The sequence below is a fragment of the Atta colombica genome, unplaced genomic scaffold (assembly GCF_001594045.1).
Source record: "Atta colombica isolate Treedump-2 unplaced genomic scaffold, Acol1.0 scaffold150, whole genome shotgun sequence".
NCBI classification, from domain to species: Eukaryota; Metazoa; Arthropoda; class Insecta; order Hymenoptera; family Formicidae; genus Atta; species Atta colombica.
Genome location: NW_017259240.1, coordinates 440,581 through 462,374, shown reverse-complemented (window position 1 = coordinate 462,374; position 21,794 = coordinate 440,581). Strand labels below are relative to the sequence as shown.

The following is a 21,794-nucleotide window of genomic DNA, read 5'->3' as shown; positions in this document are numbered from 1 at the left end:
TTATTATATTTATTTATTATGTATATTTACATTAAATTTACTTCATTATTACATTTATTATAATTACGTATCCACAATTATCATATTAAAATTTGAAAAAATTATTAAAATTATAAAAATTATTTATCTAGTTTTGATGTGGCCACTAATTGTGTCATTTTATTTTAATTTAATATGTTAAATTATGAAATATTATTTTCTTCAATCATATGTTTTTATTAGTAAATTTCAATGCTAATAAAGACTTAGTGTTAGTCGAATTTACATATTTTATCTTATTAAGTTATTAAATAATTTTTAATTATCTTAACATCTAATTTACTCGTCTCTTGATCCTTTAATTTTGTTTATTATTAAGCAAATAAACGAATGTCATTCTGTTTTTCTTTATTATAGTTAATCTACTATAAAATAATCTAATTGTTACAAATAATACATGTAGTAAGAAAAAGTTTTGTAAAAATATATGTTTATTATACAATACATAGTTTATTAAATCCGTTAGATCGATCGTGTGCACTTTGAAATCGTTAAAGCGATTTTGATAAAATTCACCCTAAGATTTTAGTTTTCACTTTTACTTTATGAATTAAATACTATTGAATATTGTGAAAAGTCGCCGAGTACATTGAACCGAGTGCATTTGGAGCTCTTTCATTCTACACACCGCGACACACCTTTATATTTTGGTTATTGCGAATTCCCGAGAAAGAATTTCATAACGCGCGCAAGCGACGGCAAATGCGAATGATAGAGAGAACGCTCGCAAAATTAATGGCGGCAATTAAATTACTGGTTATTTAATAACCGCGGCCGTAGGAAAAAACGTGGCCATCGTAACATCGTTATTTAAACATAAAATTTAGTGCTGCCGTAAATAATGCCACTCGCATTGTTTTATTGTTGAGATATTTCAATGTCTTTAATGAAATATAAACTTTACTGCTCACAAAACGTCACTTCGTTTGTCATGTACGATTATAATTTTCGTGTAGCAGTGTCCTGTCAGTTATTCAATGTACAAACAAACAAATCATATTGAATTATTATAATCAATCTGCAAAATTATTTTGATAAAAGAAAGTAATATTAAAATTTTATTTTTCTATGAAAATAAAAAAGAAAAATTAATATCATTATGCAATAATTTGTCTACTTAATATTCGATATTTTTTTCAACACTTTTTAAAATCATTCTTCAAAATAATTGATAATAAAAGATACAGTGTTATATAATCAGTACAAAAATATCATCGGCATTTTATGGCAGAAATACATTTTTAAGTTAATTCTTACTTTCCTTTGTGGAGTCATTCATTTCAGTAAAGTACGTATCAAAATTATATAGTTTCATCAATTATTATTGTTATTTCGCTTTTTAATCGTATACTAGAAGATTGAAATTAAGTAAAAATGCGGTTGAGAATCATCTATTACGACGTAATTCGTTAATAGAAGTGTAAAACGTGAATGATCATATAATAGTGGGTGAGGAACAAAAAATAACGAGGATAAGCAAGGATTATGATTGTTTAAATTATTTGTTTATATTTTTATTTTTGTAATTTATATGTGAAATTTATTCTAGTATGTTATTTAATTAAAAAGTAACATTTCTCCTTCTTTATGAATTTAATTCATTTCATTACAAATTGACAACATCATATGTCTAAGAAGAAGTAAACTTAAAGAGGAAGTAAACGTGATTAAACTTTTGGGCATCGAAGCGTTTAATCGCAATGATGCATGAATTATTCCTGATTAGATTTTATGATTTAAAGCTAACAGTAACGTAACCGCGTTTATTTACTTTATAACTTAATATTAGTTCGTAACTAACATTTTGCCTCATGTTGACGCATGTTATTGTTGATAATATCGGCGCACCCTTGTTCGCTGTTGCATATACAAATGCATATACATATATATTTCACCGACACCTAGACCCAAAACTGTGGAGATACAGAGAACGAATGAGAGTGTAATGGAGGAGAACTTTGCTCCGAAAGTTTCCAAGGAACTCTACTTTTTTCTCATTTACACCTGGACTCCGATATACCCGCGAAGAAGTAGAGCCTGTGAAAGAGTAGCGAAACGATAGTTTTTATGTCCCGCTCCTGTTGCCTCGTCTATCAGAACTTATATATCTAGCAGTCTAAGTATCTCAATATATGTCCAGAGGTGCGAGAAAACCAGTGACGTGAAAAATAAAACTTTAAAGTTAAATTTACTAAGTTGTTAAATTAATTTACGCAAAAAAAATCTTCTTTAGTATTCCCTTACAAATTCTGGCTTTTTAAGAGTTTTAACGATTATTTTTAATACGCAAAAGGATGAAAAGTTTAGAAAGTTCTAACAAATTTGAAACTATTACATAGAAATTTTTAAATCTTTTATATACTAAAATTATTTTTTATACGTCTAATATCTTTCTATAAGTAGAATTTTAAGAGCTCTATCAAATTATGAATTATATACTTAAATCAATTCCGATTAAAATGTAAGTATTATTTACGTACGATATTACTGATATAATATGTTATACCAATTTATAGAACATTTAATAGGCATTTCTTTGGATTCATGGATTTCTTATGTCTAATTATCAAAATTATTTCATAACATAAATTAATAATAACTTAGAAATTTGGAAAAAAATCCAATATTTTATCAATTATTTCGAAACTGAAATGCAAAGAGAGCGATCTAATAGTATTCTATAAATGTAATTTTACGTAATATGTCCAAGCTTCCTCAAAATTTCCGTTTTTCAATATCTTTAATCCCTTAGAGATGGTTCGTGCGTACAGGATATATTAGCATGGTTGGAGAGAGCGAATTTATGTGAACAAATTACAGGGGTTGCGTTTCAGCGATCGATCGTCCCTTTTCGAACACGAGCTTGCAAGTACTGGCTTGCGACATATTGTACCACGATAAATCGAGCTTCGACGAGCCTCAGAGTCTTATCGGGAAACCAAGGATTAACTGACACAGCTAGGAAATGCTAAGCTCGCATTCACTCGTCGACTAGAAAATCTTGCATTGAACTTGAAGAGTCAGAATATTTGGAAATTTCTACGATTATTGTTTAGTACAGATATTGCAAGTTTTATAATGGGAATTAAAAATTTATAACATAATATATCGCAATGAGTTCAAAGACTTATAATTAAATTGTGCACTTGCGGAAATAGTTAAGTTAAAAATAGAAATTTAATTAGAAGTAAAATTAAAGAAGAAAAGAATATAAATATTCATGAAAAGTTTTGCATTTCTAAATAATCAAATTCTTTTAGCCTTATCTTGAAATTTCAAATTTTATGCTGTTAATTATATTACTAAGTACAATCTTTAATTTTTTCTTTTTGAACCTCGTTGAAGTCTTTAAAAGTTAAAAAAAATTTTAGACGTGTTCACATTTGAAAACTTGCGAAACGGACTTCAGTAATTTCTTACATATAGAAAGTTGAGCAACTTTGCGTTTCAAAATTGTTTCAGTATTTTCGACATCGGGGCAAAAGTTAGAATTAGTGAGCGAGAAATATATGTTTTATCGGGTTGAATTTTACGAAGCTCGAGACTTTACTAATGCGAGTGTGCCTTGGGGCGAGTAACCGCTTAGATGGCACATGCTAACAACGAGACTTCCTTTTGGAAGATAACGTGACAAAATCTCAGGAAATGTAATTCGTCAGACGAGACCAGAGCGTGTCTGAGGAATCTTGAACCTCGCCAGGGTAAAGGAATCCAGGATGCAAGCGGAACCGAGGTCTCCGAAGGATGTTGGAGCGGGAATGTTCTCGAGAAATTGCAACCCTGGCATAGTATTGCACATGAAGAGAGAGAGAGAGAGAGAGAGAGAGAGAGAGAGAGAGAGAGAGAGAGAGAGAGAGAGAGATTCTCGAGAGAATCGCGCGGCCGGACCGCGACATTCTACTTCCAACGTGAATCTATTTTCTTCCTGTGCAGAAAAATGCAAAACCACAGGACGATCGGGAAACGCGAAGATTGGAAAATCTGAATATCTAACAAATTGCGGATTTTGTAAGCCGAAATAATTGAATCCCCATTTTAAATGAGTTGATTAATTTATATATAGAATGATTAATACAAGTGAAATATCTATCTTCCACGTATTTTTTAGATTTAAACTTTTTTTAAAGTATCAATTTACGTTTATCATTAAAATTTTTTTATTTTATCATTTTACAAAAATTCAAATAAGTCATAATTTAAGCAGTGAGTGGAAATATTTTCAGTAAAATTTCTCGCCCATTAGATGGACTATATCTTCTAAAGTAAGCTCCGATCCACTAATGGCAAATTTAACTTGGTTCAATGGCTATGTACGATACTCCCGATGGATGCCGCATTAGATTTGCACTTGAGTTTCGTAGCTTCAAAGACTCTCTTGACTTTCTCAAAAGTTTTTGGACATCACACAAATGGCTACCCGATAGAAATTCTTTTCTCACGATTCGGTCAACTTTCTGACTTGCTCTACCTTTAAATTCGTAAACCTAGAGAACTCCTGAATTGGTTAAGGAAGCTCTCAAGTTTTTTATTAAATATAACCCAGAATTTTAGAGTAGATATATAAAAAAGTTGGGAAGATTTGAAAACAATAGTAGATAATAGAAATTTCTTTTTCTATTTTCTTGACTTTTCAGCTTTTATCTTATTTAGAGAAGAAAAGATAGAAGATTTCAGAAAATTGTTGACAATTTACCCGGCAGATTTTTAGAAGATGATTTTCTGAATTTCCAGAATTTCTCGACCAGCCAAGCGATTAGATCGCGATCGAGCAATATCGTGCGCAAGGATGGTTGCGAGTACTCCAACTTACCGAGTATAATACATGTCAAAGTTCTCTCAAACCGGTTGCACCTGCAGTTCAGTATATACGAGCACAAGCCTGAACTAGGCGGCAACTTGCCGCTAACTTGCCGGCAAAGTGCGTGATCCAGAGCTGGCGCTAAACTATGAGAAGGAAACGAGCTTACCCGCTTACTTACACACCTCAGAAACGACGTAGTCGTTCTGCCAACCATTTTTGCGTCCACAATCGAATTTCGGTTCTTGGCTGCATTTCAGTTCCTTGATGTAAAATGTAACAGATGATAACATGATAAAATTATATGTGCAGAGAGAAAAATAAACTAATAGCAACCGTAAAGGTGACTATGCAAGTTTTATATATAAATTTTTCTCTCCGTATGCAATCATATTTTTATTCTATTTGCAATCTGGGTCTTTTTTATTCAGCACAAGTTTTTTTATTATTCTAGGCTTTCAAAAAAATATGGAAAAATTCAAGGTTACTTTTCAACATCTCTGTTACATTATAGTCTTTTAACTCAAATGTTAAAAATTTTATTCAATCAAAATTGAAATTTAAGCAAAAATGAAGAAAAATTTGTGAAGTTTATCAAAAAGACATAACTTAACAATAAAGAATTCTTTTTATATAGTATTTTTTCGCAATATAGTATTTTTTGGAACATCCTGATATACATATTAATATAATAATACATATGTATGTTTCATTGAAACTATTTTTATTATTTTATTGTATATATACACTTGAAATGTTAGTTGCACTGTTTCTACCATTATCTTTGAAAATTCTTGCTACACAAAGAGAATGTAATCGGGAATGAATCGATTTGAATCATGTGATAAGACTACTTGTGCTGGAAGACTGCACTTAACCCATTTCCCTTTCTGCTTCAATCATCTCCTAACTTATTACTTTTCATTGCTGTCTTCAAAGACGCTCTGCGAATTGCGTCGTATTACAGGAATAGGCTGCTGCTTCGCAGATTGCATGAAATTGTCGTATATGCCGGCGTTGCATTTAAAAAACTTAAAGTTTTTACCTTTCATGGAAGTTAGTATTAAAAGTAGAGAATATACTACTGAAAGTATTAAAGCTATGCAGTTTCTTGAACGAAAGCGATCAGGTGAGTATTTGAAGTATCGACTTTCAATATTTCGTATTTCCTTTAACCTTCGGTTTCTTCGATGTGTTTCTTTCAAAGAATTTTCTGATCAAATCGTTAGAATGTCATATTTTCGAAACGCTAAATTTTTTTTTAAATAAACAAATTTTTAAGCTCAACATTTTTTAAATAAAATGTACTTATATTTATTTATTTATAAGTATTCTTTTGTCCATAAATGATAAATATTAAATTATTATCATTGATAAAATAAAATTGGGAGGCTTTAAATTGACGATGAAAATGACAAAATGACTTCGCAAAAAGATAATCGTAGCGCAATTTTTAGAGAAGCATTTAAAATTTTAAAAACTTTCCAAGTTTTTCTCTACGTTGTGCATCCTGTTCCACAAGTGGTGCCATTTCCAAGTCGATTATATAATATTGACAAAAGTCTTTGACTTTGAAATCACATACAGCAAAAAAGTTACTTTCTTTACTTGAGACTTTGCTTTTAAAAGTTTTAAACCTTTTTAACATTTTCTGTTATCAGTTTAAAATGATAGAAAATGTTAAAAATAAGATTTATGCATTAATGTTTATTATTAATGTAATTAAAGAGTGTATACATATTTAAGGTATATAAGATATCGATTTTAAATTTTAAATTTTTATAATTTTACAATAATATATTATGCATGTGTTATTTTCAGTCGCACGTACAAAGAGCTGACGATCTGTGTGTGGAGTATTTCAAACAGTCCACATAAATTTGGCATATGAGTAGATTTTTCACATGCCGAGCTACACTTAAACTTTCTAATGAGTAATTAATAGATTTTTTATTAGCAATATCTTAATAAATAATATTGCATGATCTGCCTTTTGACGAAATTTTCTTTCTCTGGGCCACCAATTAGATAAGGTCCATATTTGATATGGAGACACGTTCAAAAATTCTGATCTGCTTGATATGTGTATCACATATATATGTATATAATATATGCATAATATAATATATGTTACACACACACATAATTTATAATATATATAGTAAGTGTACAAAAGTATTCGTATTTCGGAAATTTTTTATGAAACAAACTTTACTTATAGGAAATAAACATTAATTAGATTTTATGCAATAAATGCATTTTGTTCTAACATAAACAAATGAGCTTTGTGTATTTGTGATTTTAGAAGCTAAATTTCTCGACTGTACGAATACTTTTTGATATAATTTTGAAATATACAGTCTATTTTATTCCTTATGAACAAATTATTAATTATCGAGCAAGAAATGACCATTAATTAGACTTTGAATCGAATTTCGAGTCGAAATCATCGTATCGATTCGATATCAATTCAATGAGTTCATTATTTATTCTGGATGTTTAATTTTCAAAAATAAAATTTTTTAGAAAATATTTTCTCTGTACGAATACTACTGTATGCATTTACTGTAAATTTATTATTATTTAAATTTAGCTCTAATCATATCTCCGCACCACTTTGACCACTTTACACATGTGAAAATTTTACTTCGCCCTGCATGCACATATAGGAATTTATTATCTCAATATTTGCGAAAATAATAACGATGCAGAGCAAATACAAGGCTTTGAAAATTTCTCGAATTTCTCACAATTCTATCGAAATTGCCGAATCTGAAATTTTCTGCATTCTTCAGCTTTTCACGTGCATTATCTATTCCAAAATTTCTCGCAATTCGCTGGTCAACGATTTTCGACGAAGTGGACAGCCGAAAGATAAAATTCGCACAAATTGCACGTTTTATCCAACCGTTCCACATCTTGATCTTGGCGAGCAGAAGGGAGAAATGGAGGAAAGGGGTGAGCGGTCTAAATGAGTTTCCCCGGAAACGCGTTGAATCGATTAAACACGACGCGGGCGGTCGGTTGATTGAAATATTGAGTAAAAGCTGGCGCCGAGACTCCCGCACCTGAGGCCGCGTTCCGCGTTGCGGAGAGCACTCGTTACGAAGAAGAATCGTTACGAGGAAGTGTTAAACTATTGCTTAATAGCCGGCGGGTTTTGGCGCGCTTCCGGCCGCCAAGCCGTTTACATAACAGCCGTATTTACGTACAACGTGGCCCGATAAAAACAAAAACGTTGTCGAGACCGCGCGTTCCGCCGGTACTTTTATGATGGTGCGGATTAATAATGCGGCGCCGCAGCATGGTGAATTTCTCAACTTTTACCGCTTTGCTCTTTAACCACTCTAGTTCGCGCGTTTTATGCCGCTCAAATAAGAATTGATGGCGTAGGTAGCGCCGATGATATTAACTCTTGCATCCCATATTTTCGTGGAAAGAGGAACGAGAGGAAGAGAACTTTATTCACTCGTAATTATACAAAGTTCATTGTTCGATTGTTTGAAACGAATGCGAACAGATAATTTGTTTATATCTTAATTCGCACGAAAACCGTCACGGTTAAATATTAAAACTAATTACCGTTCTAATATTTAATACTGAGAAACAACTTGATACAGAACTTTATCTTAATAAATATTCAAGATTTGTTTAATCATTTAAGAGAAAGCAGATAACTATGTCTTAATCTCCATGAGAATTTTCATGTCTGATTAGTGCTCCAATATTGCTACTGACAATGAGAAATACAACAATTAATATTTTTACTAACTACTCTCAAAAAACATCTGTTTCTCCGATTTTTATGGACTTTATATAGATATGTTGTAGAGCATAAAAAAATATTAGAATCCATATACTTTTATGTGGTTATTTCAAGATTTAATCGAAACAACCCCTCGAAGGAAATGGACTTTTTTATTTCCAACACTTTTTTGATAAATATGATGTTTTTTGTTGAGAGTATAAAATGTCACAATTTTTGTATAAAACAGTTTTTTTTGAAGATATTTGCTGAAAATGAAAATAAATTCGTTGATTTCGAGAGGTTGTTTTAATCCCTATATCTTGAGAGCAGATAAAAAATATGAATCTAATATTTTTTGATAACAATAACAATAACAAAGTTCATCAAAATCGATGAGTGATGACGATTTTCTTGACAAAGAAAGCAGTGATGGCAACAGCTAAAAGTAACAAACTATAAAAGTTTTATATGTAGATTGTTAATATATACAGGTTAATTAATTATTTTATAGCTATAATAACAATAAAATAATTTATTCCACTACGTACATTACACAATACTACATGTAAAAGATATATAATTATCATCTTTATATAGTTGTTAACTATTTTTTTCTCTGATCGTACGCTTTAATTATAATGATTGTCAATTAATAATTATCCAATCTTTATATTTCATGTACAATATATACATTCAGAAAAATATCTGATTGAATTAATTAGATTCTGTGCTGGAATCAGAAATTTCTGGTTAAATCTATTAAAATTCTTCTTGAGATAATCGGAATTCAGATTGGTATAATCAGAATCTTCTGATTCCATTTTCAACAAGACATTTTTCTCATTGTAAAGAATGAGAGCACGCATAATGTGTTCACAGGAGCGGAGGATCAGAAAAATCCTCTCTTTTCCCTTTCCAACGTAAAGATTTAGTGGGAACAGAAAGTTATCACTCTGTTCTTTCTTTATCATTATTTTACCAATGCATATATCTCATATTTGCGTTTCGAGCCACATCTCGCAGCGCGTTTCCGGTTCCGAGCGGAAAGCGGGAAGAAAAGCAAGAAAGAGAGGGAATCGCGGGTGGTAAGTGGGAGAGGTGGGAGTAGAGGATTGGGAGCCGCGGAAAGCGATATTGATTTTGCAGCAACAAACCGGCGGCGGCCGCATTTCATAGCCTACCAGACGTAGCCAGACGCATGTTCGACGTGGTTACTGGCGAGCTTACCGTTAAAAAGCTCGCGAGCCTCGCCGGGAGTCTCTCAGCGAGAGACCTGATAAGCCACGCCCTTACGACCGCAGACCTTATCACTTCCAAGGTTAGGCTTTATCGAAGTTTACAGGTCGGCGGATACACGCTGGCGGAATCTTCCGAACGATTGCAAGTTACGCCGGCTTTTACGTCGCATCTCCGCGCAGGATCATCCCTCTCCTCTCTCTCTTTCTCTCACTCTCTCTCTCTCTATCTCTCTCTCGCTCTTCCTCTCTCTTTTCACGCGTTGATATTAAGAAAAAGATATTAAGAAAAAGAAAAAGAAGAAAAGAAGAAATATTTATTTTCAAAAGAGATTGAAAATTGCAAAATTTTTATCATTTGACCTCAGCTCTATTTTCTATGTGTATATATACACTCAAATATTCAGTACTTGTAACTATATATAATTGTGACAAAATAATTACGGTTAAAAGCTTCATTTTTATAATTATGATTGTCATAATGTTAATAATAATAGATATAACATTTATAGTAGTTCTACAAAAAAATATATTGTTACCATAAAATGTACTGCGAATATCGAAAAAGATTATAAATTATATGTAGTGAAATTTATTATAGTAATTACAACTATTTTTTCCTCTCAACATACAAGTTTTATTTATATGTCTCTCTTATGAGAAAGAGAGGAGAGGGGGGGGGGTGAAAAATTCTGCGGAAACCATCTTGCGAAATAAAAGTTGAATGTTCCGCCGTTGTTTTGGATTGCCAAGAGAGCTTTTTCGACCGTACATTATCGCGGCTGCGACGTGATGTTATAAAATGCATGCCGACGGGCTTTATTAACGATCGTACGCGCACGCGTGACACGCGTGTATCGCGCGGTGATACGCGCCATTGTCTTGCTGATACGCACGATGTAATACAAATCGTGACATAATGGAAGAATAGCAGCGCCGAAGTCGATGCCGACCGCTTTATCGCTTTATTATATACGCCCAGACAAAGGGGATTTATGTGAAGACCGTCCTGTCACCAACGAGAATTTTCATCCAAATGACGCGGCATTATGTCAGCGCGACTTTTCATCATTTTTTTGATATATTAATTTGATAATAGCTCTTTCTCTGTGCACATGAATTATATAAGGAAAGAACTATTTTCGATTTAACACACCTTAAAAACGAAAACAAATCAAATGCATTTTAAAGCTAAAAATTTATACTTTCACGTGATATACGAAATTAATATGTAGCATTAATAAAATTTTTTTTTTAATTTCCCGATTCTACAACGTTATTTTCAAAAACACTTCCAAAATGGTTGTGCTTTGCATATTTGACGTTATTTTTCCTAAAAATGCTAAAACTAATAATCAAATTTATTATAGATTCGTGTTCAACAAGCAAAAATACATAGGAAATTGCCAAATGAATATTCGCATTTAGATACAATAATAAAAATTTCCAGAGTTGGCATATCTCAACTTATATTTGAAATACAAATCATATTTGAAATATGCCCAACCCTGGATGGAGCATGTTGACTCATAATTAAGGCAAATTTAATTTGACTTGCAACAGCATGAAAACTGTGTGAACATACAGTTATGAACTTAATTCTGATAAAACGCTTCATACTTAACATTTTTATATTAAATAAATTAAAATCAACTATAATTAAAATAATTTATATTTATTTTTTTATAGCAATTTTTTTGCTATTATATTTTATAATTATGTAATAACTTTAAAAGATCATTTTTTTCATCAAGAACTACACATCTGCGATATTTTTTATTTTTTTACATTTTCATTAACATACGTCCCAGTGACTATGAACATGTACCTACGTCCGTGCGGACATTTATACAAAACTTTATTTGTTTAGATTATTATTATAAATGCTTTTTTAAATAATCCATAAATACAATTAAATTATAATATTGTAATGAAAAATATTTGAAATTAATAAATCTTGTAAATGTTCGAACATAAGTAGCTACATGTTCGGTCACTGGGACGTTTACCTTAATTTAACATTGAGCTTGTTGTAAAGTCAACTTACACCGTAATATATATCAATTTACTTCACTTCAGGCAAACTGGTTGTAACGCATGTTTATATTTTACTTATTATAAAAAAAATATACAGTATACAGAGTTATTTTTAGAATAAAAATGTAGAGAAGGATTCACTCTATCATATTAGTACAGTTTAATCATACTAATTAGTTTAAAAAGTTGAATGCTGAAATTTTACAAAAATTGTGCCAACGAGTACAGTTTATTTCGATCTCCTCTACGCATCATTGAAGATTCTTTAATTTTGAGATAAATAATTTTAAAAAATTAATTTTCTAAGAAATATATATATTTACATAATGAATTTATTCTAAAAGTTTGTCGATATATTTTATGTTAAAACAAATAAATAATAAGACACAAAGAATATTTACAAAAATGATTTGATGAACTTTATATGTCTTTATATGTCGAAAAGATGGGTACCTTTATGGATTTCTGAAATGTGCTCGTCTTTCCCATAGAGCACATTAATGTTGAATCAACATCTCAGAAACGTTAAATTGCAACTTTGTGAGTGCTGTATCAACATCGCGAAATATATATTTAACTGAAAATATTTACATTTCTACATTCAACATTGCAATAGCTCAACAAGGAAAATCAACATAGATTCAGCATTGAAAAGACATTCACACTTTAACATTCAACCTTGCAATCACGTCTCAGCAACGTTCTTTCAGTATTCTTTCAGTATGCTATAATGAGTATAATAGATTTGAGGTCGGACCACAAATTTTTGCATAACGCATAAAATAGGATGCAATAAGCGAAACAATCAACCAGAGTTTTTTATTTTATGAAAAAGAAAAACTTCGATTTTCTCTCTTGCATTATATGTTATGGCTTTAAGGAAAGTTTTAATATACTTAATATACTTAATGTACTTAAAGTTGATTGTAATAAAACTTCTTCAACATGTCACTCATCGTACATATAATATGCCAAATACAATATGCCAAAGTACACTAAAATTACAATTTTTTCGTAATTTTAAACGCAATTTTTCAAAATTGTTCTATGAGAGCAATTTGATTGACGGGATTGTTGGGATCCAGCCATTCAAAAACTACGAAAAATGATTACTTTTATTCTTGTGTATGTTTATTGTTGAATAGTGTAATCATTTCATAAACTTCTATATTGATTTTGTCAAAAGTTCTCTAATTTCTGTGCTCAATCAAACTTAATAGAAGCGACTGAATGAAATATTACGAACAACAATTGATGTCATCAAACTTGTGGATGTCGACAAGAAGGGGATGATTACAGTCGATCAGGGGAAATCGCATAATCAAAGGCCAGCTGATAAGCGAAATACGTTCCTTCCGTCAACAGAGACGCTGATTTACTTTGACGAAGTCCTTGTCGATATCCTTGCATGGACAACATGATGACACAACATTGTCTTCGTCTACACATGGTAATCGATCGTCGATTTTCTGCTCGCATTAGAACCTGATGACGACGCGTTTGTTTGAACACAAAGATGATGGTTAATAAGCACAGATATGACACAGTGAATTTTCCAATTCTCCCGCGACGTAATTTTCGAGCACAATTAATCGCACGTCGCTTTTAAGGCTAAAAAGCGACGCTCATCGGAAAATTATCAAGCTCTCTTAAATCGATTATCAGCTAAAAAGCACTTAGCGGCGGCCATTTCCACGCTAATAGACAGATACGCTTTAGCATCGGCGAGATGGAAGTAAAAAGAAAGCTAATTATCAACAACTCATTTTCCCCAACAACTTTTTACAATAATATGAAAATAAATAAAAAGTTTAATATCACAAATTTTCTATTAATTCTAAATGTATTGAATATTACTACACAAAATTATTATTATTAGATTATTAATGATATTCTTTAAATTTAATTCTATAAAATATATAAATTATCTATAAAATATAAAATTGTAAATTTATACTTAATATTTTAGAACAGCATAATTAAAGTAAACTTGTGTAATAAAAAAAATTCACTTTGAAGTAAAAATTCGTAATTTTACAAATTCCAAATTGAAAATATTTTATCATCCTTGGATTCACGGAGATCCTTTGCGCATCTTGGCGCTAATAAATCTTTGCTCGCGTGATGAGCCCGGCGGACTCCATTAAAATAAAACTACCGGGTGTATAAGAGAATCACGGACTCACTCGGTCGCGATGCGATGAGTCGTGAACGCGCGCGGCGAACTGGAAGCGCTGGATCAGCGCCAAGAATCGAAGCTGCGCGCGTGTCTCGACAGATTTGTTGATGCTTCCTGATGTTGCCGACAAAAGGATCGAGAGAGCGATCCGAAAAATGGAGGATCGACGAAGTCCTCGTCGATTTATTTCCCGTCAATACGCCGGTCCGTTGTTTATCATCCTTCTCGAGGATGCAAGCCGTGCAAACTCGACCGGATGTGGCCATCCATTCTCAGTCGCGGGTGGGATGCGAAATGATGGCAAGAGCGTGAAGAATAGTTGTAATAAATAAATAAATAAATAAGGAAACAAAGCAGGTACAAACTCCTACAAAATGCAAGACTTGCAGTAGGTATATGAGGAACAAATATCTTGGAGATGCAATTGCTGTAGAAAGCATTTAAAGTAAATTTTTTAATTTCTTTCTTTCTCTTTTTTCTTGAGTATTTTAATTTCCATTTGATTCAAATATTATTTTTCTATATCACATTATGTTATAAAATTCCTGTTTTTCAATATTTAAATAATGATTTTTATGTCTTGTTAATTGCTGAAAAAAATAAAAGATTAAAAAAGTTCCATTACTCGAAAATTTTGAGAAATCGAGAATGTTATTCAAAAAAAAAAGAGAGGAAATTCTTTGTAAAGTAGAATTAATATGGCCAACATAGGCAACTGAACATATATCGATTGTAACGTTTTTTGTACTTTTATTCCAAATTATAGATAGATATTCTAATTTACTAGCTAAACATCGAGAAAATAAGTAGAAATAAGTAAATGAGTAGATCAGTCCATTGTTCGGAAAATAGTTTTTAATCTGTATCTTATTTGTCAATAAAATATGTCAATATATTGATAAATTTATAATCTTATAAAAATAACATTAGATCATTTTATTCTTTTTTTTCTACGATTTTTTACGAAAAAAAAAAGGAAATATATATTTAGGTCATATTGGGTATACATATACAAATGTACATAGTATTCGTGGAATGCTTTTTTAAATTGTTGCTGCACCGGTATAAATGTTTGAAAATGTTTCATAACTTTTATTAACATCCGCTAGAAATGTTCCCTTTTTTTGTGATCACTAATTTTCGGACTCAGCAGATTATTGGAAAAATTAAAATTTAGAACATATATTATTAAGAACATATAGGGTCCAACTTGTTTATATTTGTGTTATTACAAAAAAATTCGAAACGGAGTTTCTAAATATTGAAAAAGAAAAAAATTTTTTTAAGAAAATCATATCCTTTTTTTAATGTAAAGAAGCTACAAGAAACACTCATCACTTGCTCAGAAACAATTTTAAATTAATTAAAATCTTTTGCATTGTGTTATAAATGCACTAATTTCTAGAAGGAAACTATTAACTGTTTAAAAATGATCGTGATTTTAAATAATTAAGTAAGCAAAAATACTAACATTTTTAATCAGACATGAATGAAAATGAACAGCTTAGGTTTATTGAAAGAAGATAAAATAAAATTTTGCGGGAGATGAAACTCTGTGTGTTGTACAATATAAACGAAAGCATTCGTGTATAATTTCTTTTTATTCCTTCTTTATATAAATTCATCAAAAACGAATCAATGTCGGATTACTGAACCGGAGGCATTGCCGGAAATATAGACGTAATCTCTTTTTATTCCTCGTCAATCACATCATATCAAGCTATCCATTCCCTTGTGCGCTTTCTGACTACTCCTTTTCATAATTTGCCGACTCAGCAATCTTTCTCTGATCATGTAGTTTGAATTTACTGCCCGATCCAGGAGACGCCGATTTTTACGACGTAAGTGAAGCCATATCGCAATGCTTAATGTCTTCCGGCGCGTTTCCGAGTTCTTTTCTATATTTCTACATTTTTTTATATATCTATATCGTAAAATACGCAAAAATTCTTTGACAAACTCGAAAGTAATTTTTCTACTGAAAGAAATTAAACAGTTACGAAAATATTGATGATAGGAAATTAAAGGTTTGCGAAAATTAAAGAAAACTTCGCAGATATGCAAGTGAATAATAAAGAGTTACTTCTTTTTAAGTAACTCTAATTATTTTAATATTCTTTCTTTTAAGTTTTAATTTAAGTCTTGCAAAATGATCATAAATACAGAAAAATTTAAACTTTAGAAACATGCATCAATGTAATTTAATTTGAATAAAAATTATTTTTTATTGTACCTAAAGACTTAATGATGAAATAATCACAAATAAAGAGCAATTTTTCAAAGTTTTACAAACATGTTCGAAATTATCGTATTTCTCAAAAAATTAATTTCTTAAGTCCTAAAATGAATTTTTGAAATAATAATATTTAAATGATTAAGTGACAATTAATTAGATCATACACATTGTGATCAAGATTTCAGCAAGAGTTATTCAGTAGATCAACGCCTTGCGAAATGTGTAAGGTCGTTGCTTGGAAACGTCCTGGGAAAGCGTAGCATCAGGGTGGAAATGTTGAAAAAGGGGTGTGCGGCAGCCAATTTTTGTGAGTGCATCTTGAAATAATCATAGCTTCGGTAAATGGAGTTTCTCATATATCCGCTATATTCCTCGCATACGGACTAATTCAAAAGAAAGCCTGTCTCGCTACACAAATGTTCAGATATTATTCCAATGATATTATTACACGAATTTATATCGGAATTTTTTGAATATATACTCGAGAATCAAGATTTTTGTAAACACTAAGAGTTCAAATTACTGTATAATTTCTCTACTATATCTATATTAGATTTATAGCAACATTACATACTATTTCATACAAAAATAAATTGTTACATAACAATGCTGTAAATAATAACAACAATAAAGTATTATATGAATGAGAAGGAAGCGTAGCCGCAATCGGAAACATTTAACACAATTAAATTAGTTTTCCTTTAAATTCCAGCTCATGGAACTTGGGCGTGAATTTCCGGCGTTCGAGCCGATGCATCCTTTATTGTATGGCTTTTTCATCAGAATTACAAACAATTGTCTGGAGAACACTTTTTAATCCCAATAAAGCAATCGAGCTAGTTCTCGCAATGGCGTCTTCCAGTAGTTCCAGTCCGGCTCATCCTCTCCTTCATCCCTCTAGAGTTTGACCCTCTATTGTGCCTCTCCTTCTATTTCTTTTTCCACCTTTTTCTCTCTCTCTCTCTCTCTTTCTCTCTCTTTTTTCTTCCCCGCTTCTTTTCTCTCGCTCTCCCGAGACCACCGATAGCGATGCTCGACTCTCTCGTCGCTTTTTAAAACAATCGGCGCTCGTAAACAACGTCATTCCCAGCCCTTTGTTTCCACCGTCATCTTGCAGCAAGCTGCAGTTAACATGCTGGTTGTTGCTACACGGACAATTATTTTTATTGCTCGCATCCAACGTGTTTCCGACGGCAGCGGTTTTAGACATTCATTCATCCTGAGATATAATCCATAATGTTGATGCATTCCTATTTGGATTTTAATGATAAATGTTTATTTTCCCTTTTTAAGTCTGTACAATCACATGTACAATATGCTCCCCAAGTGTACTAACGATTCCTTAAGCCATTTTATAAACTTAATTATTATTTCTATTATATGTTATGTATTTATTATTTGTATTATATTACTTTCGTGTCTCACACAAAAGTATTAGTTAAATAAATGTTTTTATTTAGACAAGAATATTATATTTCATGATATTTCATGAAAAGTAGATAAAATTGAAAAAAAATAAACATTTGTTTTTAATAACTATTTCAAATAATATTAAATAGAGAGATATGGAAACGTAAATAAATGTAAAACTTGTAAACTTTGTAATTATAAAAACATATATATCGAATATAAAGAAAATAATTAATTTACTTTTATATTTGCGTTTGCAAAAACTTTTTTATTTTGCAGTTATGTCTTATGTCTTATGTACTTTCTGAAAGGAAACTTATAATTGCATCTTAATTTATACATTTATACAATGAATTCTCCTTTTTATTTGAAGATGTTACTGATTTTCTCTTTATTTTTTAATGCAACATATGACTGATTCAAATGAAAAATTATTATCATCATCGCTGTTGCTAAAAAATCTACCTAGGTCATTCAGCGCGAAAGCTTTAAAGCCTTTGAAACAGTAGACGAAAGCTCTTAGCATGTCGAAATCGGTTACTGGTGAGCGCTAAATGGAGCTCGACAATTTAAGAGCGGCATGCAATCAAGTGAAACATGATTATTTGTCGTATTGCGACATTTCAGCATTAGAAGGTTTTAGTAAAAATATTAGAAAAAACAAAAAATTGCACAATACATAAATGTAAATTCAATTTAAGTCTTAATTCCACATTTTTAACATTAAAGACTTCAGTTTAAATTAAATTTGGCGCCCGTCAGTTCGTTAGTAATGCTTAGTTCGTGCTGCAACTTTGACGCGAAAATCAGAGATGACGCTGCGGCGAGAGCGCGTCCATATTATGTGAGAGCGCGTCCATGTTACGTTGATGGTTGTATCGAGAGATTGACGAACCTTGTGTAATAATAAAGCATTTTAAGCAGATGTTCTTTCATAGAAATTTACAACACAAAACAATTAATTTTTACAAATTTTATTTTAAATTAAATTATAGGTTTAATCAAAGATTTATATAAAAATAAATAAATATATTTATAGCATCTTAATTTAATTTCTTATATATGTGTGTATAGAAGTATCATATCTAATATTCTGTATGTATATAATATGTATGTATATAATTTATATGTAAAAAAGGACTGTTTTGCTGAGATATTTAAAAATTGAGATAGAGATATAAAAATAGATACAGATATAAAAATAATTTTGTTTAATTATTAAAATAATTATGTAGGAACGTTCAAACAATGGTTACCAGAATATCAGAACTTTTCGCAACAGTATTCATCTTATTTCAAATTTCTACATAATTATTTTCCACATAATTATTTCGATGATTCGACCAAATTATTTTTGAACTTATATTTAGCTAAATTAAAAAAATTTTGAATTATCAAAATAATTATGTAGGACAAACTGATTGCCAGAATATTAGAATTTTTTGCAGTAATGCTCATCCTATTTCAGATTTCTACATAATTATTTTTCGCATAATTATTTCGACATTATTTTCGAATCATTTTCGAACCTATATCTAGCTAAATTTTTAAATACTTTAGCAAAATTGTTCTTTCGGTGGCATATGTTATACAAAAATATAACATTAATTTAAATATACATATATTAACAGAATTAATTTTCTTTATTTCATTGTAATGCGAAGTATCTAATAAAAAAAAGAAGATAATTCTCAGCGCGCACTCTGCTCTTATTTAGACAAATAATATTCCGCGTTTATCTCTTAAAGAGGCTTGTTCTGGGTGCCGGAGCGCATCTCGCATTTTAATTTTACCACGATTTGGCCGTCGCGATTTTGGCGAGGGACTCCCGAGGATTAATGGCAGACTGGTTGGGAGGACAAGAGTGTTGAACAGCGACGATTAAGCGTCGTCGCATAAGAATGCATCCCGAGCGCATAATAATCCCGGACGATGCCTCATCGCAGCAATAAATGTCTTGCCAAGCGACGCTCGGTGTCATCGCGCTGAAGAGAAAAGGCGGATAAATTGAAATTACCTTCCATGCATCCCTCGGAAGGACTGCTCTAACCCACAACTAAGCCTGCCGTCCCTCCATCGTCAGAGCTAAGTCTCCCCGTAAACAACGAGTGACGGCTGTGAAAGTAAAGCCGGTTGACTTATTATGTTCATTGATCGTTCTAGGTGGCCATACAGTTCCATGGAGCCATTCGTTTAATAGATGATATTTATATATTGTATAATAACGTTAACGAGCAAATTTTATTTACCGTAATCTTCGAAGCGAAAAAGAGATGCTTCAATTATCGAAACGTATATCACCGCATACTTTATCATTTGTCGCTATTTTCATACGCGAACTGAAGTCCAACATGAACGGCGGTTTCTTGCGCGAGTTTGCACGCAGCTTTCATTAGCGGGAGTTACCAGCCGGAAGGCAGAAGCGCGGTTAAAGTTGGGAAGCTGATTGGAGTACCTCGGCGGTTTACCGCTCTTCCCTCCTCTCCCTCTCACTACTTCCTCTCTTTTCTTCTATTCCCTCCAATCGTTTTCCAACTTTTCGAAAAGTGGCCGCGTTCATTAAGCGTAAAACAAACAATTCCGTTGAAATTCAATGATCTTGTTTATTCTCGCAAAAGTTATCCGCCATATTTGAAAAAATCAAAGCTATTGTTTGATTAATCCTTCTTTTATTTCTTTTTTTTTTGCTGATTCTCAGTCAGAAATGATAATGGAATCGACATCGATTCGTCGAATTGACATCAATTCCATTATCATTTCTGACTGGGAATTGTCTTCCAACTTTTCGAATGTCCAAGAGGAACTCCACGTCATTCGGAAATACGATATTGTGGATAGTTTCCCCGGCACGCTTCTGTCTTCAAATTACGGCTCATTTCATTCCGAATAAATTAGGAAATAAATTTCATAACGCCATTCTCAAGCAATTTAATTTCACGGATGTAAAGCTGAAAGGGTTAATCAGCGGAGAAAATTAACGGACGATTTTTTTGCAATAAGAAGATTTGGACAAAGTTGGCGAGCTCCAAGGAGACCCATCGATTTTACAATTTATCTCCCCCCCTTGCGCAAACTATTATCTCCCTCTCTCTCTCTCTCTCTCTCTGTCTCCCCCCCCCCCTCTCTCTCTCTCTCTCTCTTTTCTCCTGATAACCCGACCTCCTCCAGCGGAAAACGAGAGATTGGGGGAAGAGAAGTAGGATGATTCTTTTCTTTTTCTTAATGTAGATACGTCGCTGATTCGCAGTTAATGAAGCGAGAATGAACGTCAACAGGAGAAAAAAGACACGTTTTGTAGAAATGGGGTACGTGCGTCTGTGAATTTTTCGCGACGGCTGAGATAGGATTTTTTTTTGCAACTCGGGCAAGCGAAAATCTCGCGCGTAAATGGCCCGGTCAGGTTGAAGTTATATACCAAGAAGTGCGCCCGCGCCGCATTTTTCCTGCTGCTGCAGTTGCGATTCTTTCTTACGTTAGCGTACCGGAGATTAGACAATTCATTTACTTAGTCACTTAAATAAAAATCTTATTAAAAGAGATAGTATGAATAGAGAAGTATGAATAAATTATTATAAAATTAATAATTAACAACTCTTAATTAAATAAGATTTAAAAAGTAATATTTAAAACAGATTAATTATTTGCCGTTATTTAATAAAAACCATATTTTCAATATCGATTATATCAATACACACCACCGCATTACTATTAATTTATATAATAAATATGGTGTGTGAGAAAGAGAGAGAGAGAGAGAGAGAGAGAGAGAGAAAGAGTTTCAGAATTTTTTAATTTTTAAGAAAGTTTGACTTATTTTCTCGAAAGATACTTAAAAGAAAAAGTTAATGCGATGAATCATTGAAGACACATGTTCTTGATAGCAATAAATTTAATGATGTGACAATTGTCTTGTGCAAAAAATTGATTTTTTTACAATATTGCATTTTTTTTATTTGATATTAAATATACGTGTTTGATATTAAATGTATATTGATTTATTTAATAAACGCGTATAAAATGTAATAAATAATAATTGTAGTATTAATATAAAATATGTATTTTTTTTAATAAAAAATTTATATAGTACAGCATATATTTATATAAACTAAATA

General features: G+C 31.6%; 1 protein-coding gene across 1 annotated transcript in view; it reads left to right on the top strand.

The window, feature by feature from the left end:
* Positions 1–21,794, top strand: part of LOC108685304 — a 113,996-nt gene that overhangs the window by 23,234 nt on the left and 68,968 nt on the right. Inside the window, exon 2 of the mRNA XM_018190028.1 lies at positions 3,101–3,109. Coding sequence (XP_018045517.1) covers positions 3,101–3,109 — 9 coding nt within the window. The remainder of the gene's footprint in view (positions 1–3,100; positions 3,110–21,794) is intronic.